The sequence below is a fragment of the Callorhinchus milii genome, unplaced genomic scaffold, assembly GCF_018977255.1.
Source record: "Callorhinchus milii isolate IMCB2004 unplaced genomic scaffold, IMCB_Cmil_1.0 Scaffold1, whole genome shotgun sequence".
NCBI lineage: Eukaryota > Metazoa > Chordata > Chondrichthyes > Chimaeriformes > Callorhinchidae > Callorhinchus > Callorhinchus milii.
This window is the reverse complement of record NW_024704742.1, coordinates 44,144,016-44,159,807: the sequence shown is the minus strand read 5'-3', so window position 1 is coordinate 44,159,807 and position 15,792 is coordinate 44,144,016. Positions and strand designations below refer to the sequence as shown.

General features: G+C 38.0%; 1 protein-coding gene across 2 annotated transcripts in view; it reads right to left on the bottom strand.

Annotated features, from left to right (window-relative positions):
* The window catches only part of tbc1d19 (TBC1 domain family, member 19), a 51,557-nt gene that overhangs the window by 18,673 nt on the left and 17,092 nt on the right, over positions 1 to 15,792 (bottom strand). For both annotated transcript variants that reach the window (XM_007889068.2, XM_007889069.2), the window contains exons 11-14: positions 14,827 to 14,939; positions 7,601 to 7,675; positions 4,309 to 4,371; positions 270 to 354 (exon numbers count right to left, since the gene is read on the bottom strand). In XM_007889068.2, the coding sequence (XP_007887259.1) occupies positions 270 to 354; positions 4,309 to 4,371; positions 7,601 to 7,675; positions 14,827 to 14,939 (336 nt within the window). The remainder of the gene's footprint in view (positions 1 to 269; positions 355 to 4,308; positions 4,372 to 7,600; positions 7,676 to 14,826; positions 14,940 to 15,792) is intronic.

Genomic DNA, 15,792 nt, shown 5'->3' with positions numbered 1-15,792 from the left:
CATCATAAACATGTTTTCTAAAAGTATGGTAAATCCCAAATACAACTGTTTTTTTAAACTACTTTTATTTTTCCCTGTTTGTTAGGATACACTTTCATTTACAAATGCAAACTGAATTTTCAACAGTGAAGTGTCACCTCTGGAAAAAAACATTTAAAGTAAATGAAGAGGAAAGTTTGATTCAGTGCTGGACTTCATATCCTGACAACCAAAGCACAGGTTTTCAATTACTGTACATTTTGTACATATGTCTGCAATAAATTTCTTACCTCGAATATATGACCTAGGTGGAGAAGCGCTGCTGTAGCTGAAATGATCAAGAACCATTGTATCTCGAGAAAAGCAAAGTAGAACCTACGAAGGAAGATAAAAGCATGTTTTATATTCTTTAAATGCTTTTGCCTCATCTCATGACACATAAAACTCCACAAAAATAATGATCAGACTGAAGATAGCTAAAGACATATCATGCCTTTGCCTTTATTATCCACTTCCAAGTCCTGTAGCTCAGTGGTTAGAGCACTCACTTTGCAAGCGAGAGTCCTGGGTTCGATTCCCGACAGGGTGAAACCTTGGGCAAGTTTCCTTACTCCACACGCCTGATAATAATCCCTCAAGAAAAAACAATAATAAATTGGTCACTTCAATCCACGACTATTTGTGGGACACTGCTGTGCGCAATGGGCTGCCTCATTTCACCCACAAATCTACAGTCAATTCACTTTGCAGTATATTCTGTGAAGCGCTTTGAGACGTCCAGAAGACGTGATAAGGCGCTTGATCAAATGCAAGGATTACTATTATTCCTGACATACTATTCAGATATGTCAAATATCTCCAGTATTCTATCAATTAAAAGTAAAAATGTCATGAAGAATAGGTCTGTCTTCTTCCAAATAGTTAATTAAAAAATTGAGTACGGCAGTGTTAAGCTTTCCTGTCAAGGGAAAACCTGCTTTCAATTCATTCCACTGTTTTTAGTCAGTTGTCATTTAGTGATGTGAGCTTCAGGTCCTTTCTGGTGTCCTGGACACTGAACACATTCACATCAGTACTGGCAAGGACCACTATTCTAAATAGAATCGTACTTGAAGAAATATTCAAATAACCAAAATATCTCTTGTGGGTTACTGGATAATTCCCAAAGCACAGATGTTCAGAACTGAGGATGCATTTGCAGTCACTTGTAGTGCTGTTGGAGCAGGCCTTGCAGGCGAAAGCCTGCCTGTGCAAAATAAGGTATGTCTTTTTTCCAGTCTGAATCGAAAGCAAAGTGAAGATCGGAGTATAAAGAGGGCCTCCTCCTCCGCAATGCTGTACTGAGGCAGTGGAGAGTTCACTTTTGACTGTAGAAACACTGCACAAATGTACATTATAGTTCTCTGCAACTCTCATCATGCAGCTAACAGTGATTGAAATTCAAATTAATGGCCCATAAATTCATTTGGACAACTAAATATTGCTTTCAATTTTAGGAAAATACTCAATATAATTTTGTGGTGCTCAGATTAACAGCACTAGAAGCAACTATCGCATATTTGAGACGGAAATTATTTTCCTTAACAATTACAATTTACAATAGTTTATAAAATGCAAAGGGATAAATGCATGAATTGGTTTTATGATTTCACATTTCATACTAATAAAGGAGGTGTGCTGCTTTGAACCCTATTTAATTCAGCAGCAAGAGATTATAACCATTCATACCATGCAGTTGTATAAACTTGAAATATTTTTCACAAAATACTTCCACATCAAATTGCATTTTTCCCAGACAGTTGTCTGGATAACACTGGAATAGACTGAAATAAAAGAACGAATTGGGGAGAAATGAATGGGGCAGTTTTAAAAGATAAACATTTGAACAAAGGTCAAAGAAAGATTATAAATAAAGCATTAAAATCACTCTAAGAAGAATATTTACTCAAGACCCAATTGTTAATTGCTGGTTGTTACAATAAATAAGAGGGACCTCCTCCTTCTCCTCTGCTGCAGTCAATGACTCATTCTTTCAATAGTTAAATGAGTGCCAGGTGCCTTTCAGTACCTTGCCCAGCAGGCCATTCTTTGTGTGCAAGTTTAATGATGAATGTCAGGAAACGACTGAACCACAGTCGCCATCATAACAAATCCCAATTCTGCCCTCAGTCGTGTAGTTTTCAGCTTGGTCACTGGATAGCAATCAGGGTGAGAATGTTGTCTGAATGTTTGCTCTGTAATGCAGAAAACCTATGGCTAAATATAACACCGCTAATACTGTGTGATCTCAGATTTGGACACTTCTAGGTTTGAATAGCTGTACCCTTCGGCAGTAATTTGGTTTAGAACTTAAGACTGTTGGTTCCTAAAAAAAAAAGTTTTTTTTTTAAAAAAAGGTACTTTCATATCACATCACTATTAACAGAATTGCAACCTCAAACTGTCACGAACAGCCACTTGGAAATTTCACTGCAGTTAATACAGATCTGCAACCACAAGTGTAATGAACCGACAGACATAAGAACCAACAGACACATAATCTGTGATCATGAGAGGTTCATTGTTATACCCACATGTGAATTAGGTGGATAACTGCTCTCTCACAATCAGTATTTATGGTTTGGAGGCTATTAAACATGTAAAAACTATTAAACAGGAAAAATTAAGAGGATTAAACAATATACTGCTTAATAAAATTGACAATTAACCTCTCTAATAATGATGCAGAATTTGTAAGGAATCATTTTTGAAATTTTTTTTATTGTGCACTTTTGAAATGAGCTTTTCAATTTTATTTTATTACCAAAAGTAATACCCAACGTGTAGTCATCTTAAAGGAATCAACATTTTATATTTATTTGTGATGCTTGGAAGAAACATGAAAGGAAAACGCAGAATAACGGTGGCTAAAGTATTACTGAATTAATGAATTAAAGATAGGTTGGAAAGCTGAGAACTGAGTGAAAGAGATGAAGACTAGTTTAACAAAATTACTAAAATTAAAAAAAAACATAAATTCCAGAAACTTATTTTGCGACCAAGATGAGCTGAAGGAAAGTCACACAAACTCTAAAATATTTATTATCTTTTTCACTCGTACCATTTAGGCTGCGACAGACAAACAAGGCCTATAGTGGTCAGATATTTTGAGACTGCATTCAATTCTAAATCTTTACACGAAATTGCAATCTTTCCACTTGATGAGAATTTTAATGAGAAGACTCTGCAATGCCCCTCAGGGGGTTAGCAATTTTAAAATACTGAGATCCTGTAAATACAGGCCGCAGGTGTTGGATAAGGAGCAATCAATAATCATATATACTCTTCGTCTGTTCAGAAAAGACCAACGACAAAAAGAAATAAAATGAGCTAAAGCGGAAAAAACCTTTACAAAAGGTGGCAGTAGGGTTATCAACATATCCATTTTATTCAGCATGCCTGCTTATTCATCCGTAGTGGCAAAGAGGCCTACTCAATCCACGACTGTTTGTGGGACACTGCTGTGCGCGATTGGCTGCCAAGTTTCACTCACAAAATATACAGTCAATTCACTTTACAGTATATTCTGTGAAGAGCTCTGAGACGTCGCAAAAATGTGATAAGGTACTATATCAAATGCAAGGATTATTGTTATTATTATTACTCATACCAATAGCACAAAATCATACAAACTTTGCTCTGAAATTATAAGGATCATTAAACACGATTTAGTAAAGTAGGAACAAGCTATGTAATGCACTCAAATATCAGCCTGATTCTATGATCCTCCACAAATATCTCCCTTCATCACTCTTAAAAACCTCTGTATCAGAAAGTGAATGGGTTCAAGCCCCATGTTAGGACTTGAAACTCACAATCTAGGCAGTCAATGTAATGCAGTGCTGGAGGAGCGCTACATTGTAATAGGTTGTCAAGACTCTTCAAAGCACTTCACACAATGTAGTGTAAAATGTGTTTCACTGTGTATTTAGTGCACAACAGCAAATTGAACACAGAAATATCCTACCAAACAGCCATGAAGTGAATGAGTAAGACACCAGGAATGAGTAAGAAGCTTTTATGAAGATCATAACTTGCTTTTGCAAAAGTTAACAATAACATACGTTAAAAATGACCTTGGAAGAACCTATTTAAAAATTGTGATCTTTGAAAAACAATGCGAAACATGAAGCAGAAATCTAAACTGTTCTACAATTTTTCAGCATTTCAACTCGCAAGATTTTCGACTAAATTTCCTGTAAAATAATTAGAGCTGAAATAAGAATGATATTTCTTTGCGCATCTTGGCCTTCACCGAACTCAGAATTCACTGAAAAAGTTTCAACTTACCTGATACAAGTAATCTTCAAACACAAAATAGTAATCATCATTACTTGCTGTCAGCTTCACATCCTGGAGGAAAAGAAGGGAGGGATAAATGTCAGAAAGTAACTCCATTTACCTGTATCTCTTGCAAAAAAATTACTGTATTTTGTTTTTGAGAAAGAAGACGAAACAGGTGAAAGTTTGCACCAATCAATGGAAAGGATGTCAAATGTTCTTTCTGCTCCAAACATTCCTTAAGCTTTCTTTTGTAGTCTTTCTACTAATTGTAGCAGCTTTGAAGATTTAGAATGGGATTTCCTCATTATAATTTTCGAGGTGTGCATAAATTTTACTCAAATATTTCACAGTAATTGCATTGTAATCTATACTAATAAAACGACAATGTCTGTCGTGTCTGACTGTGTGTGCTTCAAGAAGGATTGCAATAACCGATTGAGGTAGAGATATAAGTTATACATCATCGGAAAGGTCTTGTCTCTAGGAGTGACATGGGCACATTTGTTTTTAGGTATCTCCTATCGGTCATGAGTTATGACCTAAAATGTATTTCAGTATTGCACTTTCATTTCAGTTACACCCAGTGGCTACTGAGTCAAAGTGGCTCTGTGGATCGTGCAGGCGGCCACGCCGGCTGACCAAGTAGCCAAGTGGCGGCGGGACAAAATAAAGAACACAGACAAAGCTAACCTGCGACATCAACAACAACATTACATTTGAAAAGCCCCTTTCATGTCGGGAGGACGTCCCAGTGATTATAAATTATACATTTATCATTATAAAGATGTCTAAGCAAGAATCAAACCTCTCAAAGATAAGTAAAAATCCTCGATAAAAGAGAGAAGGTCCATTAAATGAAACCGAAGAACAAAGAACAGCTCGGCCTCACTTCAATGCTGAAAGGACTGCAATAGCATGACAAAATGAGTTGCCCACTCAAAGAACAGCATGACCAAAATGAATGCTCCCACAGTAATCCTCCCAGATGAGTATAGATAAAGATGAAATGTCTGTCTATGTATCTGTCTGTGTCAATCTACATTCTATATTGGATCCTTTGGTTGCAAGCGTAGCTGCAACGGGTACAGCTAGTTTTAAATAAGAGCTCAGCAATGTTATACATCTATCAGGCCTCCGTGTATCATTTTTTTTGCAGGAAACACTGCATAATTTAGAGTTCAAATGTGAAAATAAATGGCAACACATTGGAGATTGCAACACTGTGACATGGGGAACCTCAGAGATGAACAAATTAAACATGAGATATTTGCAGTCCACAAGCAAATTGTCACAGTAATAATGCAATGGTTCGTACTAATAAGGTTACTTTTGAAATTAATTAACACTCAGCCCACTTTAATCAATTATTGGACGTGAATAATTAATGCTAAACATGCTAATTTTTATAGAAGACTGAGCAGCTGTTGCCAAGTCACCCACTGTGCAAGTGATTCAAAGAAACTTGTAATAAGATAATCAATCTGTCTGTGAGAAGGGTACACCATTCAGAATCTCAATTTCTATGGGATTTTTATAAAGAAAATTGCTTCCACTAAGTGTCCTGCAGGCAGGGGGAAAAGAATTTGCAGTTTTATATTACCGTATTAATTTCAAACGTCTCAAGTAGTTCAGAATAATAATCCTTGCATTTGATACACTTCCTTTCGTGTCAGGCAGATGTCTCAAAACATTTCATAGGATTCACTATGAAGTGATTGACTGTATTTTGTAGGTGAACACTTCAGAAGTCAGTATTTGTAGGGAAACCCAACAGACATTTACCTAGAGAACTATTGGTCAGGATATCAGAAGAAACTTTTCTTTTCTAATAGTGTCATTGGATTTTAACCGGCACCTGATAAAGTGAACAGAACCTCAGGATAAGTTCATCTAAAAGATTCCATTGCAGTGCATCTTCATTTCTGCAACCGAGCATCAATCTACGGGGCTTGAACCCACAACCTTCTGGTCCAAGTGAGAGTGCTTCTAACAGAATCAAATTGACATTGTCAGTGCTCCCATCAGACCATTTACAATATTCCCTACTATTGGTGATATTCTTTAGACTCCACAGTGTTGTAAAAAATAAATTAAACAAAGTAACAAAGTAACAGAATACTTACAAAAATAAGACCATTTGTAGTTTGTCAAATAGAGAACAAGAACTACAAATCAACTTCTTATGGTAAATTTCTGTGATTCATTCCTTTTGGGACTTCAGCTAACCCAACCCTGTCTGGCCAGATTAATGAGAGTGAGGGGGAAAAGAGTAAAGAGTTGGGCCGGAGGGAATCTATACGCAGACCCGTGGAAATTTTTAAAAACATTTTTCAGTCTCGGGCTCGGTCCAGCTAGGTACGAATTCCAGATACCGGAGTCCAGTAAACCAAAGGTTTACCGTACATGAAATACTCAATTTTTTAATAAAATATCTTTCAATTACATTTCACGATTTTTCAGGGAATGTCTCTTGTAAACAAGTGAGAAACCTAAAACCTACACCAAATACTGTGTTAGGCAAACTCAAACTCTGCCCATAAGCAATCCCACACTCTTTTACTTAGTGTTATAAAAGAATTTGCTCTGCAGGAATTGTAAAGCGTTGGTCTGACCAATGGTACATGTAAATAACCCGCCTAACTTATATTGAAGACATCTCAATGACCTGAGAATGTACTATATCAAATGCAAGGACTATTACTATTATTATTTATTTCTTGACACAATTGAAATTCCGTAAGATAAATTCATTCAGTTAATATCAATAGCCGAATGCTACAGAGACTGGTGTGCTGGGGAAGGCATCCTGATAAACTTTTAAGTGCAAATTTACAAGATTAATTAGGTTATCAGAATATAATGTGTACAAAACACCCAAGATAATGTATGTAACACATATGTAGAGTATGAGCAATATGAGGGTCCATCAACTGCAACTATGGTTAGAAATCAGGTCAACCTCCAAAGCAGTGGCGGTCAGCAGTGGTCCAGCTAAAGATAGCCAGAGGAAGCTCTACATTCAAGAGTGGGACGAATTTGGAGCACACCTCTAAGAGCTGAAGGACTCAAATATTTCTCTGAGATAAAGAAGGAGTCAGAGCACTCAAGAGTATTCCTACAAGAACAAGGGGGATTCTGACCTAAAACTGACTTCAGCTAGGAGATGCATTATAAGTGTTCAGTTAATTGTTTATAATGATTTGTTATTACCACAAAACCAAATTCTGTTACATACAGTTTTTCATCATTTCTAACAAGGACAAAAATAGATTTTAATTAAGATTATAGAATTTCATACCTTGTAGATGAGACTGTCAACCAAAAGGTCGTGTTGAATCACGTTTGATTTCAGCTGGTCATAATATAAAGAATCCTGCAGATATGTAAAAGTAAAATGTTTACTTCAAACTTCCTCACATGTAAATGAAAGAGCTGTTCTGTAGACATTGCTAAAATAAACTTTAAAGTGAAGACAAAAAATAGACCAATATAAATATAAATAGACCAATAAAACTGTACAATTGTGGTGTGTGAAGAATAGCTCATTTTCAAGTTATATAATTTGATTGCAATCCCATATCTGACCAATCTTGCATTACAATGCAATTGTGTGCCCTTCACACTTGAAAACACTGTCCTTTCTTCATTGTAGTCTCAGCACTAAGTACAACTACTGATAAAAGTGTATAATATAAACCCAAACTATGGAAACACAATTATGGAAAAAGATCGCAGATGAAAGCTCTATGAATTTAGAAAACTAAAACTTCAGATCATGAGAATGCCTCTTCATTATCGGCAGAAACCAATGAATTAATATGAACATCTGGTTTCAACCAGAACACACTTTAATTGTGCGAAATTGCTCACGGTGCTTGGAATAGGATCCTATTTCGACAGTTTCTTCCCAATACATTTTAAAGAGGGGCAGAATAACAATCAGAAACAGATGCATAACTCAATCCTATATTTCAAAAGTAAATGGATGGCTAAATAAATTATTTATCTAGCCGAATGAACGTTTTCTTCAATGGGTATTTAAAAAGCTGAACATTTAATATATGGAATAAAATATGCTTCATAGTTTGTTTTCTGCAGCTGATCACCCATACAGCATCTGGGTAATTAATAGTTTGTCTTCTGTATATTTTATTAATCACGCATAGAAATGTATAACATATTAGGAGCCCATTCGGCCTACTATTTTGTGTCAGTGGCTGTTCATTCAAAAAAACATCCATTCTAAGCCCAATCCTCTGCTCTTTCCCTGTAAAGTACCTCTAATACCCTTCATCTGCCTGTCAAATTCTTTTTTAAATGCTCCAATCAAATCTGATCTAAAAGCCATCCCTTGCAAATCATTCCTTAAAACTCTCTGGGAGAAGAGATTCTTTTGAATCTCTTCACAATCTCAAATTCATGCCCTCTTGTAGAAAAAAGCCTCACCAGCAGAGAAAGGATTTCATGATTAATTCTCTCAACCCTGTTCATTATCTTAAATGAATTCCCTACTGGTCGTTCCAAGTACTGCCAATGAGCCAGGTTGGCTGGTCCGTTATCAGCAGTGCCCTGGATTATTGTGGAGCCACCTGGCTCAGGAAGCAGAGAACTGAGACCGCCACAAAAGTTTGACTCGATCATGACAATCCATTGCCAGGCATGTCATGTTAGACAAAACGCAAAATACTGCAGATGCTGGAAATCTGAAACAAAAACAGAAGTCGCTGGGAACACTCAGCAGCTCAGGCAGCATCTATGGAGAAAGGAAAGTGAGTCAACGTTTCAGGTCCACAACCCCAGTTCTGACAAAGGGTTGTGGACCCAAAACATTGACTCACTTTCCTTTCTCCATGTCCTTTGAAGCCAGTTCAGCCCCAAAGGGGACTCGCTTACCTCCCCTCGAGGAGGGTTGGTCACTAGACATCCGACAAGACTAACTGACAAATATAATAGATACTGAGAAGAGATATTGTTTTCTGCAGCTGATTACTGTACAGTATCTGGCTAACTAAAAGCAATTAAAGACAATGTAGAAGAGATATGAAAGTAGAAGGTTTATCAAGGCAGGAAGAGAAGTTGTGGGATGAAGGACGCAAATGAATAATTTTTGCTCAACATTGTCACTCACAGATTTATTAAAATGTTGAGAATGGAATCATTGTCCTAATCTGCATAGATCATGGTCTGAAAACTGTTAACCAGTCAATATTAGTCTAAATTTCTACCTCCAAGATCACAGTCAGTAGCAGAAGGAAGTATCACAAAACACACAATATTGGGGTTGAACACTCATGGGATAATTCTGAAAGAGCAGAAGTAGCAGAGTCCAGTGAGTGGCACATGAGTATGCTTGACGTTCAAGAAACTGTTCTCTGGACTCCACTACCTTTATGTTGCAGCTTGCCCGGTTCTGTGCAGATAGCAGCACGGAATTTAAATGCACAGAATGGGTGACGTGCTTAACTACTAGACACCATGAGCAAGAAAAGATAATGTCAGATCTCAGTGTTTGGACCCGCATAGCCATGCTAGAACGAAGAACGAAACAAGGTGTATGCAACATAGTCAGAAAGCCTTTCCAAAAGTTTCAGCATTTTTGCCTTCCATGTTTTAAATGTTCACTATTGGTGCAATAATTAGTCAACTTAACCTTAAGAAAAAAGGGGAGGAAAGGTTATCTATCCAGATATATTAAAAAAAGAGTTTTTCGACTTTGACCTTATCTTGGTCAACGCCAACCTACAGGTCTCTTTGTGAATTAAATGCAAGAGCAAACAATTTAATCATATTCTACAGAGGAATACAAGCACCAGAATTCTGCATAAGAATTGTTAAGTTCATAGAATTTAAATTGATTCTTTGTTTATGCTGAATAAGTGGTTTGACTGAGAAAAAAAGTATGCAATAAAACAGAATATTATATAATGTTATACTATTATATCGAAATTGAATTCTCACACAATTATGGTTCATTAGTTTTCACACACATTGTATTTTCAACTACTTCACCCTAATAGACTGCTGTTAAGTATTCCCTTTGTGACTGTTGTAATACAGTAGTTCTGAGTGAAATCGGTTCAAAAAGTCTCAAAACAGTTATCCTTGTAACTAACCTTCATTAATTATTGTACCTGAAAAATGACTCAAGCCAAATTGATATGATGCACTCAATTAATGGGGGGAGGGGTAGAGGGAGACATATTACATTTATGTTGATTTTCCTTGCCAGAGGACATTCTGGATTCTTCCTATTAACAAAAACACATCTTAGTTTATTTTTTTGAAGAATTCTGTAAAATAGTGAGGGCATGGAGGCTATTTGACCAAAGGGGCAATAGCAATCAGGAGCGGAAAACCTAGCTAATTTTTGCACTTCCAAGCCCATTGCACCTCAATTGCTTCCCATCTTGGAATACCTTGCTCAGCGTACATCAGCAATTCAACCCGAATTTGTGTGATGGTCCTACATTAGTCGTGTCTTTGCTCACTAGGACATCAGCAAAGCTCCAAACAGTAATAACTAAATACCGACCAAAAATGATTAACGTAGCCTTGAATAATTTTAAATTCTTTTTATTATTTATCCATTAGTTGTTAAGTTAAACAATTCAAATATTTAGTTCTCAGGAGATCAAAACAGTGTCAGGTGCCTCTGTGAATATGACCAGATGGGTCATACTTTTCGATTATGCAGTCACTTTTCAAAGGAGAATCTATGACAACCCATCCAACCAAAAAGCAGAGAAACTGAGATAAATGTTTGCCTTAGTTGCTAAAAATAGCTTCTACCTTCTTCCTATGGTTAGGACAAAGATTGGAGTTGACAATAGTTAGGTCTGCGCTTTTATTATAAATACATCAGTTTAGCCGTAATTTTCTTCCTGCAAGTTGCTACATGTATGCGTATTTATTTTGTTTGCTATTACTGTACAATGCCCCAGGTCATGGCCACTGATGTAACGAAGAAAGCATGTTCAAAGGAAAGGAAGCACTTTTAAGATCTCTCATGTCATAAAATTATTCATTAGTTTGGTGTACTTGCAGTCTGTGACAATTAAAAATAAACACAACAAAATAAAATAGAGTCTAAACTGCGAATATCTTGAACAATACACTTGATTAAAAAACAACCACAACAACAAGGAAACTGTTGGGATTGAAAAGTGACAATTCCCTTGGACCTGATGGCCTGCATCCTAGGGTTTTAAAAGAGGTGGCTGCTGAGATAGTGGATGCCTTGTTTTTGATCTTCCAAAATCTCTGGATTCCCATTGATTGGAAGATCGCAAACATAACACCACTATTTAGGAAAGGTGGTAGAGAAAAGATGGGGAATTATAGACCAGTCAGTCTGACATGGGTGGGAGGGAAAATTCTAGAACCCTTAATTAGGGACATCGTAGTGGGATACTTAGAGGACTGTAACATGAATAGGCAGAGTCAACATGGCTTTACAAAAGGAAAGTCATGCTTAACAAATCTTTTAAGAGTTTTTTGAGGATGTAACTAGCAGGCTAGATAGGGGGGAACCAGTAGATGTAGTATATTTAGATTTTCAGAAGGCATTCGACAAGGTGCCACACAAGATTAGGGCCCATGGAATTAAAGGCAATATATTAGCACGGATCGAAGAGCGGCTAACGGAAAGAAAACAGAGTAGGGATAAACGGGACCTTCTCAGATTGGCAAGATGTGACTAGTAGAGTGCCACAAGGATCAGTGCTTTGGCCTCAACTCTTTACAATCTATATCAATGATCTAGATGAGGACATAGAACTTAAGATATCTAAATACGCGGGTGATACTAAGCTAGGTGGGAGAATAAGCTCTGAGGATGACACAAAAAGAATACAAAGGGATATAGATAGGCTAGGTGAGTGGGCAAGAAGGTAGCAGATGGAACATAATGTGGAGAAGTGTGAAGTTATTCACCTAGGTAGTAAAAACAGAAAAGCAGATTATTTCCTAGAAGGGGAGACACTAGATAGCGTTAGAGGGATTTGGATGTCTTCGTACACCATGAAAAGTTAGTATGTAGGTACAGCAAGCAACTAGGAAGGCTAATGGCATGTTGGCGTTTATTGCAAAAGGGTTAGAATACAAGAATAGGGAAGTTTTGCTGCAACTGCATAGGGCCTTGTTGAGACCGCACCTACAATATTGCGTGCAGTTTTGGTCTCCTTATTTAAGAAATGACATACTCACCTTAGAGGGGTGCAGCGTAGATTCACTAGGTTAGTTCCTGGGATGAGGGGGTTGACCTATGAGGATAGGTTGAGTAAACTTGGCCTATATTCTTTAGAATATAGAAGAATTAGGGGTGATCTTATAGAAACATATAAGATTCTTATGGAGCTTGACAGAGTAGACGGTGCAAGACTGTTTCCCCTGGTAGGAGAATCTATAACTAGGGGTCACAGTCTTAAGATTAAGGGACAGCCCTTTCGAACAGAGTTGTGGAAACTTCTTCACTCAAAGGGTAGTGAATTTATGGAATTTTCTATCCCAGAAGGCTGTGGATGCTCAGTCCGTGAACATATTCAAGACTGAGACTGATGGATTTCTAAAGGATAGAGGAATTAAGGGATATAGGGATAAGGCGGGCAGATGGAGTTAGGTGAGAAGATCAGCCCTGATCTTACTGAATGGCGGGGCAGACTCAAGGGGCCAAATGGCCTTCTCCTGCTTCTAATTCCTATGTTTCTAACTTTATTTAACTAGCGCCCCTCACACAGGGTAACATTCCAAAGCACTTGACATTGGCAGACCACGATGCTGAGCCAGGGGAGGCGAGTTTCGGGGTTTAGTGGCTGAAAGCACGACCTCCAATGGTGGAACAGAGGGCATGAGGGACATGCAGGAGACTGGAGCCAGTCGAGTGGAGGCAGCAGGTAGTGGGTTTGGGAGTAAGCAGGTCGGAGGGGTAGGGGTTGCCAGAGCATGAAGGGATTTGAAAACGAGTGTGAGGATCTTGAAGTCGATCTGTTCAGCGATAACCTTGCGGATATCTCCACTCTCCTCCCACCCCTCTCCCTCTGCACAAAACACCTTCTCATAATGAGCAATTTCAATTCCTCCTGCCCAATCTCCTCTGACTTCGCTGCCCTCCTCTCCACCCTAAACCTCACCCTCCACGTAAACTTCCTGATCCACAACTGTGGCTACCTCCTCACCTTCGTCATCACCCATAGGCTAGACATCACTGTTCTGTTCATCACAGACAAGGCCATCTCAGATCACTTCCTCATCCCTCGCTGCACTCATATCACCCTCCCTTCCTCCAAGCCCTCCACCTTTGTTTTCCGCCCATGGAAAAAGTTTCCACCCAATTCCTTCACAAATGCCCCCTCATCCTCAGACCTTCTCTCCCTCTGCCTTCCACTCATAGTGATCCAGAAGTGGCCGTCAAGTTGCTAAATAATCACCACACCTCAACTTTCAATTCCCTCTTCCCGCTGAAAACCAGGTGCGTCTCTAAGCCTACCCGTTCCACGTAGTACGACAGTCACCTCCACTCCTTCAAATCCCAAACCAGGTCACTGGAGTGCAGATGGTACAAAACGTTTCACTGCCAAATGCGGCTCGAGCAACTTCACACCTACCACCGCTCCCTCTCTCAAGCCAAAACTGCTTTCTACTCGCAGGTAATTCTCTAACCCAAAAATAATCCCAAAATTGTGTTCTCCACAACCCAGTACCTCCTCCACACCCTCGATCCTCACTTCAGATGCCAAGTACTGGCTGCCCTCTGCTTTTTCGTCCACCTGGACCTCTACGCCGTGTTCATCACAGTAATCCATAGTATAAATGAACAATGTAACTAAAAGAGGAGGTGAATCCTGTTCCAGTGCAGCTTTGCTATTTAAATAAGATGCTGGATGATAAACACCTTTTTTAAATAAAAGGTATCAGGACTTTTTTGGTTCTGTATCCATCATGTTGTTCATAACTATCAAAAGCACATCTATGCTGTGGCAAACATCGAGAAGGCATTTTGGTATTTCTACAGTGAAAAGCATTGTGAAAAGCAGATGTCGAAACTGCAGCACATGATATTATCACAGGTGATAACCAGCACATCAACCAAAAAATAGTTAAAAGCACTCAATAGTTGGCTAAGAGCTCAGAAGCGAAACTTTGAAGTGAAGAAACTCTGTTTTTAACCTCAATGCTAATTTAATTCTGCTTGGTATCACATAAGATCTATTTCAGTAGGTTAGCAAACATCCCAAATTACATCGAAGGACATAAAAATGTGTCAACTTATCCTTTAGTTTGTATGTTACTTTGAATTTGACACATGTGACAGTCTCAACAGCCTACATCAGCACTTTTGAGCCAAAAGAATAAAGGCACTCAATCCTGAAACATTGCATATTAAAATGCAGTGACACCTAGCAATGGTGAACAAGATCCAGGAAGGTACAAAGACATGCTGCACAAATGGGTTTCATATCTGTCAGTGGAAATTATTTACTACTTTACCAAGATTCTGAAAAGGGAGTGAAACCAGTGGTCACTTACCTCCATTTGATTGCTGATGTTTAAAATGAGAGCCCACGTGTCAGCACGCAGGCCTGTTGGGCAGCCTTGGCGAATGTACTGTTGAGCTGCAGCACTGTCTTGTTCAGACAAAACTACAGGTGAACAAAGTATTAACATCGTAAACTGGAAGCTGCACAAGATCTATTTTAATATGTTATGGCAGTACAGTATTCGTTTCTAATAGAATGATACATAATTAGGGAACTGTAACAAGCCAGCCACAGGCTCTTAAAACACTAAACTTGTGTAATCACAAAGCACTTCAGTATCGTAAGTAAAGGAAATTAATTAATCTTTGCATTTTTGTAGTGCCTATAATATTGAAACATCTCAAAATGTTTCACACTAATTACTGTCAAATGCAATGACCTTTTTTGGTAGGTAACCACACAGTTGGTTTGCAAACAGCAAACCCTTACAAATCTATCCTTTAGTTTGTGCGTTACTTTGAATTTGACGCATGTGACAGCCTCTTTTGATTATGCTAATTTAATTCTGTTTGGTTACGCATAAGATCTATTATAGACAATGGCCAATTAATCTAAGGAATTATTGGCTAGGAAACTAAAATAAACTCTTCTATATTTGAATATTTTCCCAAATAATGAATGTAGCATCCTAATTTTTAGCTCAAGTCCCAATGTGGATGTTAATTTCACAACTTTCCAACCAAGAGGCGAATATGTTAACAATCTAGGATAGGAGTTGTACCAAGATAAACGTGGATCAGCAGAAGGCACTTGATAAGGTGCCACATAAAAGATTGGTTGAGAATATTGAGACACATGGTATTAAAAAGTAAATGGGACGAAATAGAGGTTCTGAAAGATAGAGACAGAGAAGAAGGGTAACTAGGTGTTTCTTAGATTGGCTGTTAATGTCAGAGGGGTGCATCAGAGATACGTGATGGGATCACTATTGTTGTCAATCTATAATAATGATTTT